At 37.0% G+C, this 16,775-nt stretch overlaps 1 protein-coding gene across 3 annotated transcripts in view; it reads right to left on the reverse strand.

Moving 5' to 3' along the window:
• LOC146484138 (serine/threonine-protein phosphatase 1 regulatory subunit 10-like) overlaps positions 1-16,775 on the reverse strand; it is a 28,204-nt gene that overhangs the window by 3,999 nt on the left and 7,430 nt on the right. For all 3 annotated transcript variants that reach the window (XM_085105472.1, XM_085105473.1, XM_085105471.1), the window contains exons 9-26: positions 16,383-16,454; positions 15,759-15,827; positions 15,298-15,343; positions 14,909-15,042; positions 13,980-14,080; positions 11,848-11,898; positions 9,550-9,671; positions 8,924-8,982; positions 8,121-8,155; positions 7,537-7,567; positions 7,216-7,374; positions 7,011-7,075; positions 6,602-6,655; positions 5,397-5,471; positions 4,747-4,796; positions 4,103-4,184; positions 3,110-3,221; positions 2,564-2,634 (exon numbers count right to left, since the gene is read on the reverse strand). In XM_085105472.1, the coding sequence (XP_084961598.1) occupies positions 2,564-2,634; positions 3,110-3,221; positions 4,103-4,184; positions 4,747-4,796; positions 5,397-5,471; positions 6,602-6,655; positions 7,011-7,075; positions 7,216-7,374; positions 7,537-7,567; positions 8,121-8,155; positions 8,924-8,982; positions 9,550-9,671; positions 11,848-11,898; positions 13,980-14,080; positions 14,909-15,042; positions 15,298-15,343; positions 15,759-15,827; positions 16,383-16,454 (1,388 nt within the window). The remainder of the gene's footprint in view (positions 1-2,563; positions 2,635-3,109; positions 3,222-4,102; positions 4,185-4,746; positions 4,797-5,396; positions 5,472-6,601; positions 6,656-7,010; positions 7,076-7,215; positions 7,375-7,536; positions 7,568-8,120; positions 8,156-8,923; positions 8,983-9,549; positions 9,672-11,847; positions 11,899-13,979; positions 14,081-14,908; positions 15,043-15,297; positions 15,344-15,758; positions 15,828-16,382; positions 16,455-16,775) is intronic.

Consider the following 16,775-nt stretch of genomic DNA (forward strand, 5'->3'; position numbering starts at 1 on the left):
GTGCCCCTAACCCTTCAACTTGTTTTCTTTTGGTAGATTTCCATATCTTTCAAGAACTCATTTTCGAAAAAATTTTTGAGACATATCGAATCCTTTTTTTTTTATGAGCGCTAGAAGTGAAGGCAGTCTTGTCGACATTTTCACCTATCGTTCGCATTAGTCCCCCACTCGGCCAAATATGGAGTGTGATGTAAGAAATGGGCATCGTGCAAAAATATCCGAAGATTGGCGGTAATACTTCAATTGTAAACAGAGAAAATGGTTGAAAAATGTGTCGTTTTTGGATGCAGCAACTCTCGAAATGTAGAGAAAGGAATCAGCATGCATAAGATTTCTTCTGAATCCTTCTGGTGTCCTTTTCTTGTGTCACAGCTAAGAAATTGGCTCGTTCCTAATGAGCCCACGAGACAAAAATTTGTCCAGTGGGGATAAAACGTGCAAAAATTTGAAAATTTCAGTAACTTTTAGCGCTCGTAAAATAAAAAGGATTCAATATTTCTAAAAAAAATTTTTTTCGAAAATGAGTTTTTCACAGATATGGAAATCTACCAAAAGAAAACAAATTGAAGGGATAGGGGCACTTTAAGACATATCTCACATTAATCAACCCATTGAGAACTGCAAATTTAGCTATTTAGGGATATACCCAAACAATTTTGAATGTTCAAATTTTTAAACTTAGTTATCTCAAAGCCATACCTTTTCTGTTTTAAGATTATATCAGTTACAATATACACTTATACACTCGATTGCAAAAACGTTGACACCTAAAAGCATAAACCGTGAATGATGAGACCCAATGGCTTTATGGGTTTTAAGTGTACTAAATTTATTTGCATATTCTAATCTTGTGCGACGTTTGATGATTAAAATCAAAGAGAAGTGAAAGTAAGTCAAGGCAAGTTGGCCAACAAGGGCCAATTGGAGTGATATACAATTCGCTATTTGATTAAGTTCAAAACAGGCAATGAACTTAAGCAATATTTGGTAGAAAATTATTCGGAAGAATTAAGTCGGCACTGTATTTTTTATTGCAAAGAATGAGAATGGTAAATTATTGATTATGGAAATGAGGTTATTGTTTAAACACTACCCACAAATCCGTTGGGTCTCATCGTTCACGGTTTATGCTTTTTAGGTGTCAATGTTTTCGCAATCGAGTGTATATAGCTTTAAAATGGTATGACTTGTCATACATGGATATTGAGTTTGTAGGCCTTAAAAGTTTAACATAAGACAGGAATCTGACTGTGTAAGTTATGTACTGTTTACACCCTAGTCACTACTAACTGATACATGTTTTGCATTTATAGAAGCTTATATAATAATATATAACAATACTATTGAAAACCTAACAATCAGATCCTCAACGAGAATGGGTTGTTCCAGAAAAAATCCACACCTCCCCGACGGATGGGATTCTGGAAATTCTCACAGGAGGGGGGGTCAAAGACTCTGGAAATCCAGGCGGGAGGGGGGGGGGGGGTTGAACTTAAGGAAGTCTTCTGCAGGGGTCATTTCGACCGATAGTTCACGCAATTCGAACGTTTAGTTCGGTGACACTTCAGCGCTCTCAGACCCTGAAAATAGTAGAAATATTTTGTTGACATATTTCTCACCTAAAATAAATGATAATGTAAGTTCCTTTGCAGGTTCTTTTATAGCAGAAAACGCGAACAACAAGATACTGAAGAACGAGCCATCGCAACATTGTTGCAACGAAGAGTATGAAACGCCTGACACATTTCTACTCGTACCAGACCCAGCGCGCCACCGTTGTGTAATTTTGGTTGTTTGGTCCGCCATTGCATTCTTAGCGTGGATTCCACTGTGTCAGGCAGAAGAATTTTTTACTTCTGCAAGCAAGGATGTAGGGCTATTAGCTGAAGAAGATAATTCCAAAGAATTTTTGTCCAAACGTTCCCTCTTCGTCGAAAATACTCGAGGGGAACTTGTAGCCATCTGTACCTCAAAAAAACTTTTGGAAACGTACGTTATTGCGAAGGCAACAGAAGGAGGAAGTTCTTGGACAGGTTCCTGCAACATATACAGTGGTAACCTCTCTGAAGTCCCATTGTCCGTAGCACAGTTGAACAAGCAGCCAGTGCGTTTTCTGTGTTTTAAGATTCCATGGGTATTGTCCATTGGGCACAAAGGATGAACTCGTTCCCTTTTTCGCATTGTTGCTCCTTTCTTTTTTTAGTTCCACGCAATAGAGTTTTTAATATTAGCCGAAGCTTTAGAAATTAAAAAAGAACATCTTCTAGACGTGATTGTGCGTATTTTCTATGAAAAATAAATTAAATTTAAGCCTAATATTTTTTTCCAGGCGGGAGGGGGGGTCTTTCGTTTTGGAAATCCAGACAGGAGGGGGGGGGGGGGGTCTTGTGCTTTAGGAAATCCAGGTGAGAGGGGGGGGGGGGGAGGGGGAGTTAAAAAACGACCCCATCCGTCGGGGGGGGGGGGGTGTGGATTTTTTTCTGGAATAACCCAATAGAAATACACAACAAGATGTTCTAGTTGTTGTTTACAGACATAACATGAGTGTCATTTGATTACTTACCATAATCTTATCCAGGAGGGACTGTACAGTCGTACGGGGCTTGTCCTGGGTGGCCTGTGAAGGTACCCCACCTGCACACCAAATAAGAATTAAGCTCTCAGTGTTTTGTACTGTGTTTCCTCAAATAAGCACCCAGGCAATCATAAAAATTTTTGCCAAGAAGCACGGTGCCTATTCAAAAGAGGACACTTCTTAAGTTTTTGTTTCAACTATGTTCTGGCTAAATCTTTAGATGTAAATGCAAGCATGTGGAGATATGCAGAACAAACAGTTCTCCTATGTTGATGCTGGTGTAGCTGAAGTTTAAAAGATTATAAAAGTGACTTGTAACAGAACAGGCTTTCCTTGTGATATCCGTACTAAAAATTATAAGAAAGTGAGGGGTTGAATTTAGGCAGCTTTCAAGGAAATGCAACATTTAAAGTGATAACATTAGGCAATTAATCCCAAGAGAAAAAACACATACAAGGCAGGAAGTGAAAGAGACAAATGATTTGAATTTTTGAAGTCTGACCGCAGGAGGTGAAATTGACAGCAGGGACTAACCTGTATTCGATGTTGCTGATGACAGTAGTGACATTAAAGCTGGCGGCAGCTGAACTCCGCTGCTGTTAACTGGTAAAACAGGAGCCTTTGCAGGCACATGAGTGGTTCCCCTCTGAAAAACATAAATTGGAAGAACAGTAAGATCAATATTATTTTATAGTTACAAGAAAATTAGCTCCATTACTATGAAATGTTCCCCAGTTTGAGAAATGTGGCAAAGGGTAAATAACAAAAATAACTAGCATAACAAAAGTAAGACTAGCATTCGTTAAGAGAAATCAACTTACAAACATCTTGTAAAATAGTATTTTGTATTTTCTCCTCTTGAAAACAAAAAAAACCCCAATTTTTTCTAGAAATTTATTTCAAATTTTTAATACTGTACTGCCTTGTTGCAGAAAAAAGCTTATTATTTTATAAATGCTCAACAGCTGCTTATGGTTTGTGATGATTGACAATGAGGACTAGTTACGTTAACATCAGCATCTAACATCACTTAATATCAGTCTAATGTAGTATTTCACTTCAATTCAATTTTCTCAGTTGCTGTTTAAAATCTACACTAATTTTACTCTTTTTTGTAGCAAGTAAAAGATTTCCCATTAATCAATAACAAAAAATGGAAATTAACCACCTTTTTAACCACCTTTAAATCTCCATTTAACCTAAACAAAAGTTCTGGCCCAACATAGCCACATCCTCTAATAGGGGCCATACTTTGTCCCTCCCCTCCCCTTCCACAAACATTTTGAGCAAACTTGATGCAGTCACTCCTCTGCCTGGAGGTCAACTGCTTATTTTTTTCCTCAGATGAATCGGCCAGAAAAAGAAAAACTTGGCCTACACTAACATCTAGAAAGTACAATAACAAAATTGGAATGCTAAAACTGCTGGCAAAGGCCAAGTGATGGTGATTTTGTTCCAACACATCCTTTTCTCCTCCATTAACATGTAGCAGTATGATAGTATGATTTGAAGTAAACTGCCAAGTACCTCATCATGAGGGATCAGTTTGGGCTCATCTGAAGTTCCTTGTTTGTTTTCCAGATCAGGTTCAGCTGGACTGTCCGGGAGACTATACCATAAATAAAGCAAGATAAGTCCTGAGTGTTGCATTAATAGATAGTGATAGCACATTGTCTGCCTAAATTTCTGAAATTTCTGACTTACACCATTACAGGAAATTTTCACCATGTCAAATTGTCACTTTTTAGAATTTTGTTGAATCACAAAGATCTGACAAGACAAAAAAGGCATGTTGCCTTTTTATCAGAGGAAAGGTTAAACAACCCCTCAAAATCCTTTTTTAGAATTAAGTTGAATCACACAGATCTTACATTGCAAAAAAGGCATGTCGCTTTTTTATCAGAGGAAAGGTTATAAATTATAAACAAACCCTCAAAATTAATGAAAGATTAATGTATAATGTGTCTAAAATCTAGGAAACTAAGTTGTTGCAAAAATTTGCCATAATTCATTGTTTTTCCAGGGGTTTTAAATTAGGGACCTGAAGCAGGACAGTAAATTAACATTTTGTTTTAACAGAAGTTCTGGTTCAGAATCCAGTGAGCCCCCCCCCCCCCCCCCCCCCTTCACCCATACAGAGACTCACTATTTTCTGCAAATTCAGATCATACCTTGATTTAGTTAAAAATATGTCAGCGAGGATACTTGCTTCTCGTGTTTTCTGTCATCAATAAACAAATAATTAAACGGCGAATAACTACACAGGTAGAACAGATCACTCCATTATTATTTTGAAAAGGTAAAAAAGCCTAGACCAACCATCTCACAAGAAAATTAATACAATAAACATTCCAAACTCGCTGGCTGCTTTCTAAAGCATGTAGATTTATGTACGCTACTCAAAATGACCTTGAAACTAATGCCTATTTTTGTTGAGAAGTGTACACAAATCTATATGCTTTAGAAAGCAGCCAGCGAGTTTGGAATGTTTATTGTATTAATTTTCTTGTGAGATGGTTGGTATAGGTTTGTGTAAAGATTCAAGCTCATTGGGTTATTTTACATCGTGAACAGTGCTTCGTCCTTTAACCTAAATTTTAGCGGTTTTCATTAGCCCGTGACCGCACCTAGGCCGCATTTCAAACTCTTGCAATTTTCTCAAAAAATAAAATAACTTGGAACTTTAAAATATGGTTTTCGAAAATAGTTAATCCAAGGGTATCTTCAGGCGAAATATAAGACATTTGACCAAGTGGTCGCTGAAATGCAATTCTCGATTCTTACAGGCAGCCGCTCTTAATAAGGCTCATGCATGACTAACCTGAATGTGTTTCTGTTCGCTTTTCCCTCCTCTCTCTGCCTGATGCTCCACTGTTAAGGTTGCTGGTCTGTACCACTAAAAGACAATAAATGTCACAACTTGTCATAAATGTCTGCAGCTGAAGATGTGTCATAGTCAAATTATAAGGCATTTACAGTGCGACTACTATTACCGGGGTCACTTAAAACTGGCCAATCAGATCACATTATGATCCTAACAGTGAATAATACCACAATTTTGGGTTTTAACTGTTGTTTTCCGTCTATAATGATTGGTTCAGTTGGCTTTGGCTGAAATTCATTGTTCTTGTCCTGCAATCTGATTGGCCAGTTTTGTTTATGTGACCCCGGTAACAGTAGTACTGTTGTACTTTAAATGTTTGCTTGGGTGACATACACTGTTGTAGCCATTCTCAGTGACTACATGCTTCTTCTCAGCTGGCCATATTGGAAATGTTTTACATCTACACCGTAGCTAAAAATTGCTTTATGATGCTGTGCCTTGTACTGCTGTTGCCTCTAAGTTTTATTGTGTTTTTTTGTTCAGCAAATTTCTTAACTACAGAGTAATTATAGAATGACTGGGCCACAAGTAGCTTAAGAGCTAATCAAGGTGGACCAGTTCTCCTCCTCCTCCTCCTCCTCCTCCTCCTTCTTCTTCTTCTTCTTCTTCTTCTTCTTCTTCTTCTTCTTCTTCTTCTTCTTCTTCTTCTTCTACTTATTATTATTATTATTATTATGAGTTATTACAATGTTGGAAAAAAGAATAATGCACTCCTAATACAGATTGGAGTCGAGATTGTATGGGACAACATTGAATGAATCCATGGATGAATGGATCTTGGGATGTATATCTGGAATCCCCTGTAGATTTCGCCGGAGCGGATGACATCATCACCAACTTTGCAAATAAGAGAGCCTGGAATCAAGATCATCGAACGCACTCCCTAATCTTTGATTATTACTAGTATTTATTTAGCCTTTGGCAGCATTCTGGCCCCAGTTGCTCAAAGAGCGGATAAATTTATCCAGTCGATAAATAGCTATCTAGCAGGCAAAATGTATTAGTTGGAGTACATTTTATCTACTGGATAGCAACTTATTCAATGGATTATAAAGCTACCTGCCCTTTGAACAATCGGGTCCTTTTGTGCACATTACCCGGCCAGTTTGCAAAATATCCCATGGTATGTTCATTTTATTTACCTTTATTCTCTCAGCCATTATATCTTCACTCAATCGTTTGGCTTGTTCCACAAGCTGAAACAAACCAGGCATTTATTTGGTTAACCCATTAATGGTGAAAATAAAGAAGTAAATTAATTAATTAACAGATAAATAAATAAACTTAATATACACAATAAAATAGATACAGCACAGACTAAAACATGGTTGACTGCAACCAATAGTTTTACACTGATAACATTTGTGACATGTGATTGATATGACTTTGTGATAATAGCAATTGGACGTTTAGGATGTTTTTGCATTGGATTGTGTATTTTGTAACCTGATTGAATTTGACCGTGGATAAATAAAGATTATGTATGTCATAGCATGACTGATCTTTAACCAAGAAAGCTTCATGGTAAGATGTGGCAGTTCATGTACGTACCTGCCTCTCTCTGACCATCTCATTGTGAGCTGCATCAAGGAAGTTAACAGGATGCCTCACCAGAGCTGAAAAATAAAACAAAAATTGACAAAAACAATCAGAAACTCTAGCCACTTTCAAACAACTGATCATGATAAACAAGTTATAAATTAAATGAACAGGTCTATCCTTTTTAAAAAAGTTCATTAAAGGATAAGAAACAAACCTCGTTCATCTTCATCCATCTCAAAGAAATGGAAAGTAGCAAGGTCTGCGTCGTCTGCTGGCCACTGAACTTTTTTGCCTCTCTTAGACTTCTTAGCTGGTTTTTCTTCAGCCTTCTCCTCACCAGCAGATGTTCCTGTGTCCAGTGAAGCTTGCGATGCTGCAGGAACGATGTACTCATGTCACACTTTGTGCAATTGGCATTTATCAGAGAAATGACAATTTCTTTTTGTACTCAATCAAGCAATTGGAAATAATTTCCAGTTGCCTGATTGAGTACAAAACACATTTTATTTAATATTGTTTTCAGGGATAAACATACCTGAGTTGGGAGAATTATCTTTTTCTGATGCCTGCCCAACAAAATACAAAAATGCTATTACAGAACCAATACCAAGCAACTTACAAAATTACAGTCGACTTCCGATAACTCGAACCCTAGCTAACTTGAACCTCACGCTAACTCGAACCAATTTTCCTTTCCTTTCACATCATTTTCTATATAATTTTACCCTTGATAACTCAAATTCCCGATAACTCAAACCTTTTTCAATTTCCCTTGAAGGTTCAAGTTATCACGATTTGACTGCATTCATAATATTATTGAAATTATAAATGCACTGAAATTTGACCCCAAAGATCCAATGTTAGCCTGACACAGTAACAACTTGGCCATCAAAAGAGACCCAGTTTAATTTATCTTGCTACTAAAACATGATTTAAAATAAATTTGTTGCAATGAAAACTAAATTCATAAAAGCACAGATCTACAATATCCAATTTCATGGTTACTGTTCCCTTTTCTCTCTTCCTTCCACTGAGTCTGTCCCCCTTCAAAACTCCCAAAACATAAGATTTAATGGATTTAACATCAAAAGTTGTTTGGGACATTTGACTGCTGCTTACCTCTGATCCTTTGGTGAAATCTCCAATGTCGCCACCTACACAAAAATAGGTTGAAATAACAACTAAGACTACACAGTCATATCCATGTAAATTAAAAAAAACCCTGGAACTCGCAGAACATTCCCAAATGTCCATGGCATTCAGTATTTATTACTTCTTTATTTTACTACTACCACATCTGAGAAAAACATAGAAGGTGAATAGAAAAGGAAACATGAATCGACAAAACAGTCAAATGAATTTAAATAGCATACAGATTCAGAAGTTTCAATCACCACAAACAAGCAAACTTGAACTGAACCAGATGCCTAAAAAATCTCAACAAAATTTATCTGCAGCTTCAAAAATTCCCTGACAATCACAATAATATGGAAGATTGGCTGACTATGGCTTATTAATAAGTATTTTATAATGTTATTCTGCCATAAAGATTTTCCAAAAAGTGAATGACCATCACACTCACGTTTGCAACTTATGTAGTTCCAAAAAGAAAGCCCAAACATTTTGCAACTGCATAAGTTGCAAAAGCTGCATAAGTTGTCATTCCTTTATTGTGCAGTTCTAGACAGAAAAAAACCATACCCACACCATGGAAGGTCATCGGAAATTCGTATGGGGAGGGGGGTCGTAAAAGTCAAAATTTTAGAAGCAGAGTATGAAGCTAAACTGGAATTTTCTAGTGGGAGGAGGGGTGCAAAACAATAGCCTTCCTGGGGGGAGTATAGACATTTTCTGCAACTGCACATTTATTCTTTCACTTGCAGTTCAAATGTACAGTTCAGTGTAATGTTCAGTGATCTTACTTGGTGTCGTTGATGAGTTCTCTGGGGATCCATTTGGAGAAGAACCTGACTTGTTATTACTAAGGAAAATAAAACACATCAGTTAGATCTTGGCATATTATTTAATTATTGCAAAGTGGACCAACAACAACTGGTGCTGAGAGTTAAACATTACAGCTGCAGTTTATACATGTATCGCAGTCTAAATACATTGCTAACAAAGTCTCCTTTTCGTGCACATTCTAACACTACAGTTCATAGAATATTCAGCACGGCCTCAGAGAATCCAACTCTTAGCCCAAATCTTCCCAAAGGGAAAGAGGAATTCATTTTTTCCTCAATGAACCCAAGCAAAGAATAGTCGCAAGCAAGCCATCACAAGATTGAAAATCCTAACTTGTGTACAGACATGCAGTCTGTAGCCAAATGGAACACAAACTGTGCTGTGTGGCAAATTAAACTTAGCCAACTTACATACAAGTTTGAAGCAGATCAAACTGAAAGCATTATTTATTTATTAGTCACAAGAAGTCATCAAATTAAAAACAAAATGGTAGTTCTGGTTCTGGCCACACAGGAACAATTCAGTCAGAATGCTGCTTTTACATGAGTTGCAAGACAGCGTTTTTTTCATATTTTTGAGTTACCTTGCATTTGAACTGTCAGTGTCTTTTTCTTTGTCTTTGCCTTCCTTTTCCCGGACATCTTCTTGACCGTGCGTCTGTGATTGACTGTCCAATATTGCATCAAGAATGCCTGTGTATGCAGGCTAGAGACACATCAAAAAATCATAATTAATAAAACTAGAAGACAGTTTGAAGTGGGAAAGCTTACCTACAACAATGGTGGCTCAATCCACTCACTCTTACACAGGTCAAAACCAACATTAAGGAGATCATGGTTTTTGCAACATTTGTACTGTCATCACTTTCATCAACACAACTGTTTGTTTTCATTTCTCTGAAACGTCCATCTCTCATTCTCAAATACTGCAAAAGTTGTCTATTCTTCAGGATTTTCTACAGGTTAAAATGATTTATGTCAACCCTGAGGAAGACCAGTAAAACTGGTCAAAACGTTGTTTTTTTAGAATCACTTTAACCTCTAGGAAATCCCAAAGAATAGACAATGTTTACAATGTTTGTTTTGTTTAATACAATTAGCTCCTTTTTAAAAGTAACAGAATGTCCAACAAAGCACGCCTGAATGTACAGGTATAACAAGATAACTGGGCCACAGGTACAACGTACACTAACCTACATTGTACAACAAGAAACCAAGAACATGCTATGGTCACCATTGAGTAAAATCTGGGATGTAATTATAACCAATCAATGCAAATCAATAAATGGATATCGGGGGACAAAAACTGTGGTGCTGTGTCTGTGGGCGAGTGAAAACAGATGTTTGGTTTTATCAACAGAGTTGATAACATAAAATTAACATTATTCGTCACCATAAAGAGAAGCAAAAATGGACGTTTGGATGGGAAATCAATTGATTGCTGAAAATGTCATTTATTTAAATTTTTTCTTTGTGAAGTCTAATGCTCAGTCCCACTAGCACTTGTGCTATAAATACTGCCGAGGGTAAATAAAAAGGTTTAACTTATTTATTTATCAATTGCTGACTGTTAAAGGGGAAGTATCATGCAAATTTGCTGTCATTTCAAAACCCAAAAATGTTTGTCTGTCAGCAGAAACAAGGAAATAATTGTCAAATTTGTTATAAATTATCACCCCAGTGCAATAAAACTGTCGATTAGTGCCTCTGTCCAGAGACAGAGAAGGCCGGTATGGATTGAAACTTGAAAAATATTAGGCTAATGTTTTTCAAGTTTTCGCATTTTTGTTTCCAAAATGCGCAAGAACAGATCACGAGTTGTTCCTTTTAAGAATCGAGTTGATTTCTTTCCTCTCGTCATTCTAGAATTATTTAGCAGCTGATTGAAGGTCTTATTTCATCATTTTTAACAAAAGATATCAAAAACCCCATGATACTTCCCCTTTAATATATTTGGTATTGAATAGTGGTAGACAAACAATGACAATCCATAGTCAAAAGTAAAGTCACTGACTATTGTTCAAATAGTGACAAAAATCCACACAATAAATGCTCAAAGTCACAAATTTTCTTTCATAGATTGGTTATTAGTTTGCAATATGGTAGCCAAAATTACACATTCAAGAAATTTTCATCTATGCTCTAAATAACCAATTGAAATTGGAAGGGATGGAACCAGTGGGCTACATTGGACATATTCTATCCCTGTACCTGGTCAATTGTACGATCCTGCTCCTGCCATCCCTAGTTTTTTTTTTAGCGTCTTTTGGTTGTTTGTGTTTTAATTATTATTTGTATCATGGGAGGTGCCTCGCATGGGTCCTCGCGTCCCGTTCGCACCTGCCCTTTTGACCTTATCACTTTTCACGTATTTTTTCATTTCTTTCTGGTTGTTTAATTTATTGTATTTAACATGTGTGATGGTCAATAAAGCTGTTAAAAAAAAAAAAAAAAAAAAAAAAGGTGAGTGCTCTTACCACTGCACCATCCCTGCTCTCCCCAAATATTACCAATCCTATCATGAGTTATAACTGATTATCAAACTTGTTTACTTAATTGTCACCCTGGGAATAAATTGGGCAAAAACAGGTTTGTGCTGTGAGTGTAGATGTCTGGTTACAGAATGATTTAAATAATAATTATAATTGAAGGGGTGCCTGGGAAAAAGCCCTACGTGACTTCTGATAAACTGCTAGATTCGCCTTCCAAATTTTCTTGTTTTCACTTGTGAAACAAAAGGAGAATTTGGCCTTACATCAAAAGTCACTTAGGGCCTTATTCCACGCACCCCTTCAATAAAATTGTTGTTACAAGGTGTACACGTATATTATCTTAACGGTGACTGATATATATCCTTAAAGAAGAGCAAAAGGTATGACTACCTTAGTGGTTGAAGTTGAAGATGTTGATGTTGTAGTGGTCGTTGTTCCAGTCTATAGAACAAAATAAAAAAACCCTGTTAGTATTTTTACAAAGTTAACTTAAGGTAAAACATGGGAATGATGTATTATTCAAAGTGACACAGGTATACTCGGAAAAAGAAATCCGAGTGCTCCTATCAGGAGCCGAACCTAAAACCTTCTGATTTCTAGTTTGGATGCTCTACCACTGAGCTACAGGAGAATCGTGGGAGCTAAGGTCATAAAACTAGGTTCATGGGACAAACATTAGCTCCCACGAGTCTCCTGTAGCTCAGTGGTAGAGAAGGGGGGGGGGGGGGGGGGATTTCCACTCTTCCCATCGTTCTTTGCGTTGCTTGAGAATGAATTACTTCCAGTGAAAGCTTTGAATATGTGTTTTTTAAGTCGAAGTTCCACATGGATTTTTTTGCTTCACAAATGAGAAATGGCAAGTAAACAGTTTTTACTATGTTGCTAAATTCTCAATAATGAGATTAAATGTGGCTAAATGTAATTTAGGCAAAGTTAAAATCGAGGCAAGTGCTGGTCAGCGGTGCCCGCATGGCTGGGACATGCGGGGCGGCCACCCTACTTTGCAGGGGCCCCTGGGTTCTTACAGCTCACATGTTTGTGCCAATTCATTTCGCATCTGTTCGCTTGCCGGAGCTTGTGCTGTTTAAGTTTGTTGCTCCCAGTCCCTCCCACCCTTTGGTAAGTATGGTTTGTGGTGGGTGTGGTAAGTATTTTTATTTGTATTCTTTCTGTTTTATCTCCACTGATCTTTCAGTGTGACGGTGCCGGGTGGTTGCCGCTCACAGGGTTGCCATGGTTTCGCACCTCGCTTAGCTCACTTCACCTGTGGCACCACCGGTCTTTCAGGCACCAACCCCCAAGCTCATCCACTAACGATGAGTTTAATGTGTTTCTTTGAGCGAATACGATCTTACAAAAATAACTTTAGGAGCCTTATTTGTTTGTTGTCATCAGCGACTGTTTCACGATGAGAGGTTATAAGCATTTTGAATCGTTCATGCGGCACACAAAGTAACTGGTCGAAAGCCAAAGATTTCAAAAATCAACATTTTAAACCTCAAAGTTTGCTATGAAAAGAATTTACCTCTATTGACCTCTCGTTTTCGCCCCAAAATTTGCTGTTGAATATAGGTTATTTCGGGTGTCATATTAGTCAGAGTCAGTGAACGACTTACCGCCGTGGCGAAGATTGTTTTCCTAACGTTAATTTCTTTATAAATTGCTTCTCTTGCTCGAATTGTCAGGTTATACGGGAAGTAAAATTTTATTCTGTTGGAATTGATCAAAACGAAGCCATGAAAAAGGCAATTTAACCGGAAAAGCGGCGTGTTACTGTTAGGTAGATGTAGAACCGAAATGAAATAAACAAACACAGCGGGAGCGATGCACATTTTTTTTATAACAGGTGTTTCAATAAGCTCTGTCTTTTAAAATGCTAATGAAATAATCTTAGCTCAGAAGAATTTTCGGCGGCTTCTCGTTAACTTTCTCTGTCTAGATTAATGCAAGTGGACTGCACGTTTTCCTTCTGATGTTTTTCCAATAAATAAATATGCCAAAACAGTTTGCGATTTCCTCTTATTGTCTTTACGAGTTCGATAAGATTGTCGTGACCTACGACGCCTTATGAGCATACTTTGGTGATAAAACACATTAAATATAACAGGAACACTGCTGGCAGACGAATAAAAGAAGATTCTTTGGGATGTTGGCTGTTTTTGCACTATACAATATTCGCCGGCGGATCGCGGACTTGCGAGCCTCACGGCGTCCACTGTCAAATGAGCTGATTGCGGGTGGCCTCGTGTTGATAATATAGTTTGCCCGCAATGCACGATGGGAAGCATGCAAAACCCCCCCTTGTGGTAGAGCATCCCAACTAGTAATCAGAAGGTCTTAGGTTTGACTCCTGATAGGAGTACTCGGATTTCTTTTCCGAGTATGCCTGTGCCATTTTTGAATAATACATCATTCTCATTCATTCACCAGGCTTAAAATATACATGTACCATCGCATTTATTCCCACCATTGTACGTGAACATTTATAAATCCAACAACAGGCCGTGGTGTAAACAATTTACCTTAGCAGCAGTGGAAACCCGCTTCCTTTTCCTTACAATTGGAGCAGCAGATGCCGCAGAAGTTAATGCGTTCATGAATCCTGCACTTTCCATGGCTACCGCTAGTGGAAACAAAAATTTGGCTGTAAAAATTTAACAGACCTTGGCATGCTTTATTTATTTGATAATTGGAGACTACTCCTCTTTGTAGTAAAATGTAAGTCTGTTTGCATTTTCCACAAAAAACAACATTCCTGATTCATATAAACTGGGATCTAATGGCTACAAATATAATAGAGTTAGATCACTGCACTTGTACAAAAGACAAAAAAAAATATTAATAGTGTATTGACAGTATATGGGCATTCATTTAATATGAAATAGAGATGAAAGAAAAGGTGAAGGACCATAAGATTGTAGAAAGCTATACAAAGCCTAAAAAAAATTTCAGGCTGTAACAGGATTCAAACTAATGAAATACCAGTGAAGCCCTGGCCAGTACAAACTGAGCTATCATGGTTATTTAATTTGTGAGTTCAATAATGTACCCGTAAAGACTGAATAAATGGTGTGAAATATATGGAAATGTACTAAGACATTAATTATTTTTATAATTCCATTCATGATCAAATTGCATTACTACCAAGAGTGCTGAGTGGCTTGTTCTGTTTGCTTTGTTTTGCTTAACTTTGCTCTGTCATTGGTTTAGAAAAACTTGTGCCGCTTTCTCAACCAATGAGAAAGAAAAACCAAAATTAATATTATTGTGATTTGCTTGCACATGTTCTCCTGTGCTTGATGCCGATTACATTATTTTGCTTCCAATTCTCATTGGTCAGTTGTGTTATTTATGTCCACTTTGTTTGATTGGTTTAAGAAAGTTTTTTAGTTTCAGTTTTAGACACTGAACTGAACACTGCTTTTGCTATTCATTATTAATAGCTACTTACGTTTGGGCTGAGGTGGAATTACTTTTGTCTTAGACACATTTTTTTGTGCCATGCTCTGCTTAACATCACTTTTAACTTCACTTAGTGTTTTAGATTTCTTCTCAGGCTGGGGTGATCTATTGGAATCTGTAGTGCTGTTGTCCATCGAGGAAAAAAAGTCAGTTAAAAAACAGATACAGTAGAACCCTTATAGCAATCAACAAACATACAATAATCAGATATGCAACTAGTTAGGGCTTATTAAAATGTAAAGTCAGAAGGCAAGCAGGTGTAGGAAGTAATTGGACTAGAGGTGATAAGAAGAAGTTAAATCAATGTTTTTTAACAAAGACTGTTATGACTGATTATTATATAATTGCTTATTAAACAGTAAATTATATCAACCCTACCTCATTCTCTTAGCTGCCTTCCCTTCGCCTGAAGAAAGTGAAAACACTGTTAAAAAAGATAAAACAGCATTATTGGCAAATTATGATGTATGGATCTCTATACATCTTGTCTGACTAATTTTGTCATGTGATGGACGGTACTTTATGAGTCTGTACTAACAATAATTCTACTTTGGAATAGAGGGGTTAACCTCAGCACTTTTTAGAATGGTTTATTTACAAGTACACATTTATAAATACACTTGGATAGAGAGCAATAGAGCCAAGGTAGAGTATATTTAGTTTCTTGTCTAAGAAGAAAACATGATAAAATAACCAAGCTGAGAGCATTCACAAGACAGGAACCTTCCAGTCTTCTCACTATATGTCTGATTGAAAATGCCATGTATTCAGCACTATACTGATCAATGATGAGTCATACTTCTTAAATAAGGAGACTGAAGATTCTCACACCAACTCACCTTTCTTAGCTCCCTGCATACTGTCATCCCCATCAGCTGACCCATTTTGCTTAGATTTATCCACTTTTTCTGATATGAACAGAACAGACATGAGTTGCAGAATAAGAAAGGAGGAACTCTTACTAACAAATTAACAGTTATTTCCATGTGCCAGTAAGGGCTGGATCACAAAGCTGGTGCATGAGACATCAAACAAAAGCCTTATTAATAATGACAATTTAATTGTAGTTTGATTTCCCATCTGATTGGTTTAAGTGAAATTCATGATGAGAAGCCTTAAGATTTGCCTTTGGCATTAAAATATTTGTATTTTTCCTTGTTTCCAGATTATATGAATTGGCAGGAGACAAAGAAAGATAATTATGATAAAACTGGTTTGATGGACATTGAATTTTTCAGAACAAAAACAATTTAAACCACAGTATTATTAATACTAACACAAAATGTCCATGCTTTTTCAATTTTCACTGTGACAGAAGTTCTTTTCTGTAAGGAATTTTCTCTGACAGGGAGAATTAATATTTTCTGAGAGTCAACACTGATAAGGTGTGGCTATTTTCAGAACTTTGTATGGTGCAGTTAATAAACCATAAACTCCAAATATGTTGATCATCAGGTCAATACCTGAGATTCCACTTTGATTTCTTACAAGACTCATCCATTGCTTGACAATAGCTGCAGCAAGTTTTTTGACATCTGAAACAAAAATACCATGATGGTGATTTGTAACTACCGGCATGTTTGACCAAATCAAGGCTGCTGCCTGACAGGACCCCGATGGCCTTGGGTGGCCAAGAAAATGCTCTGGGCGCCTTAATTTTTTGCAGCAACACTTAAAACTTCACATTTGCTGGGCTACAAATTTCTTAGCCTTTGGCTGGCCTTATAATTATGAGCTCCTTGAAATTTTTCTCAGGCAGTAGCCTTGAACATACAATTAAAATAATACTCTAAACTTAAGTTTCTATAATACAAATGCACCAGGGCCACTTCTAAAATACAAAGCTATGCATAAAA

The sequence above is a fragment of the Pavona decussata genome, unplaced genomic scaffold, assembly GCF_977016875.1.
Source record: "Pavona decussata unplaced genomic scaffold, jaPavDecu1.1 SCAFFOLD_37, whole genome shotgun sequence".
Taxonomy (NCBI): Eukaryota; Metazoa; Cnidaria; class Anthozoa; order Scleractinia; family Agariciidae; genus Pavona; species Pavona decussata.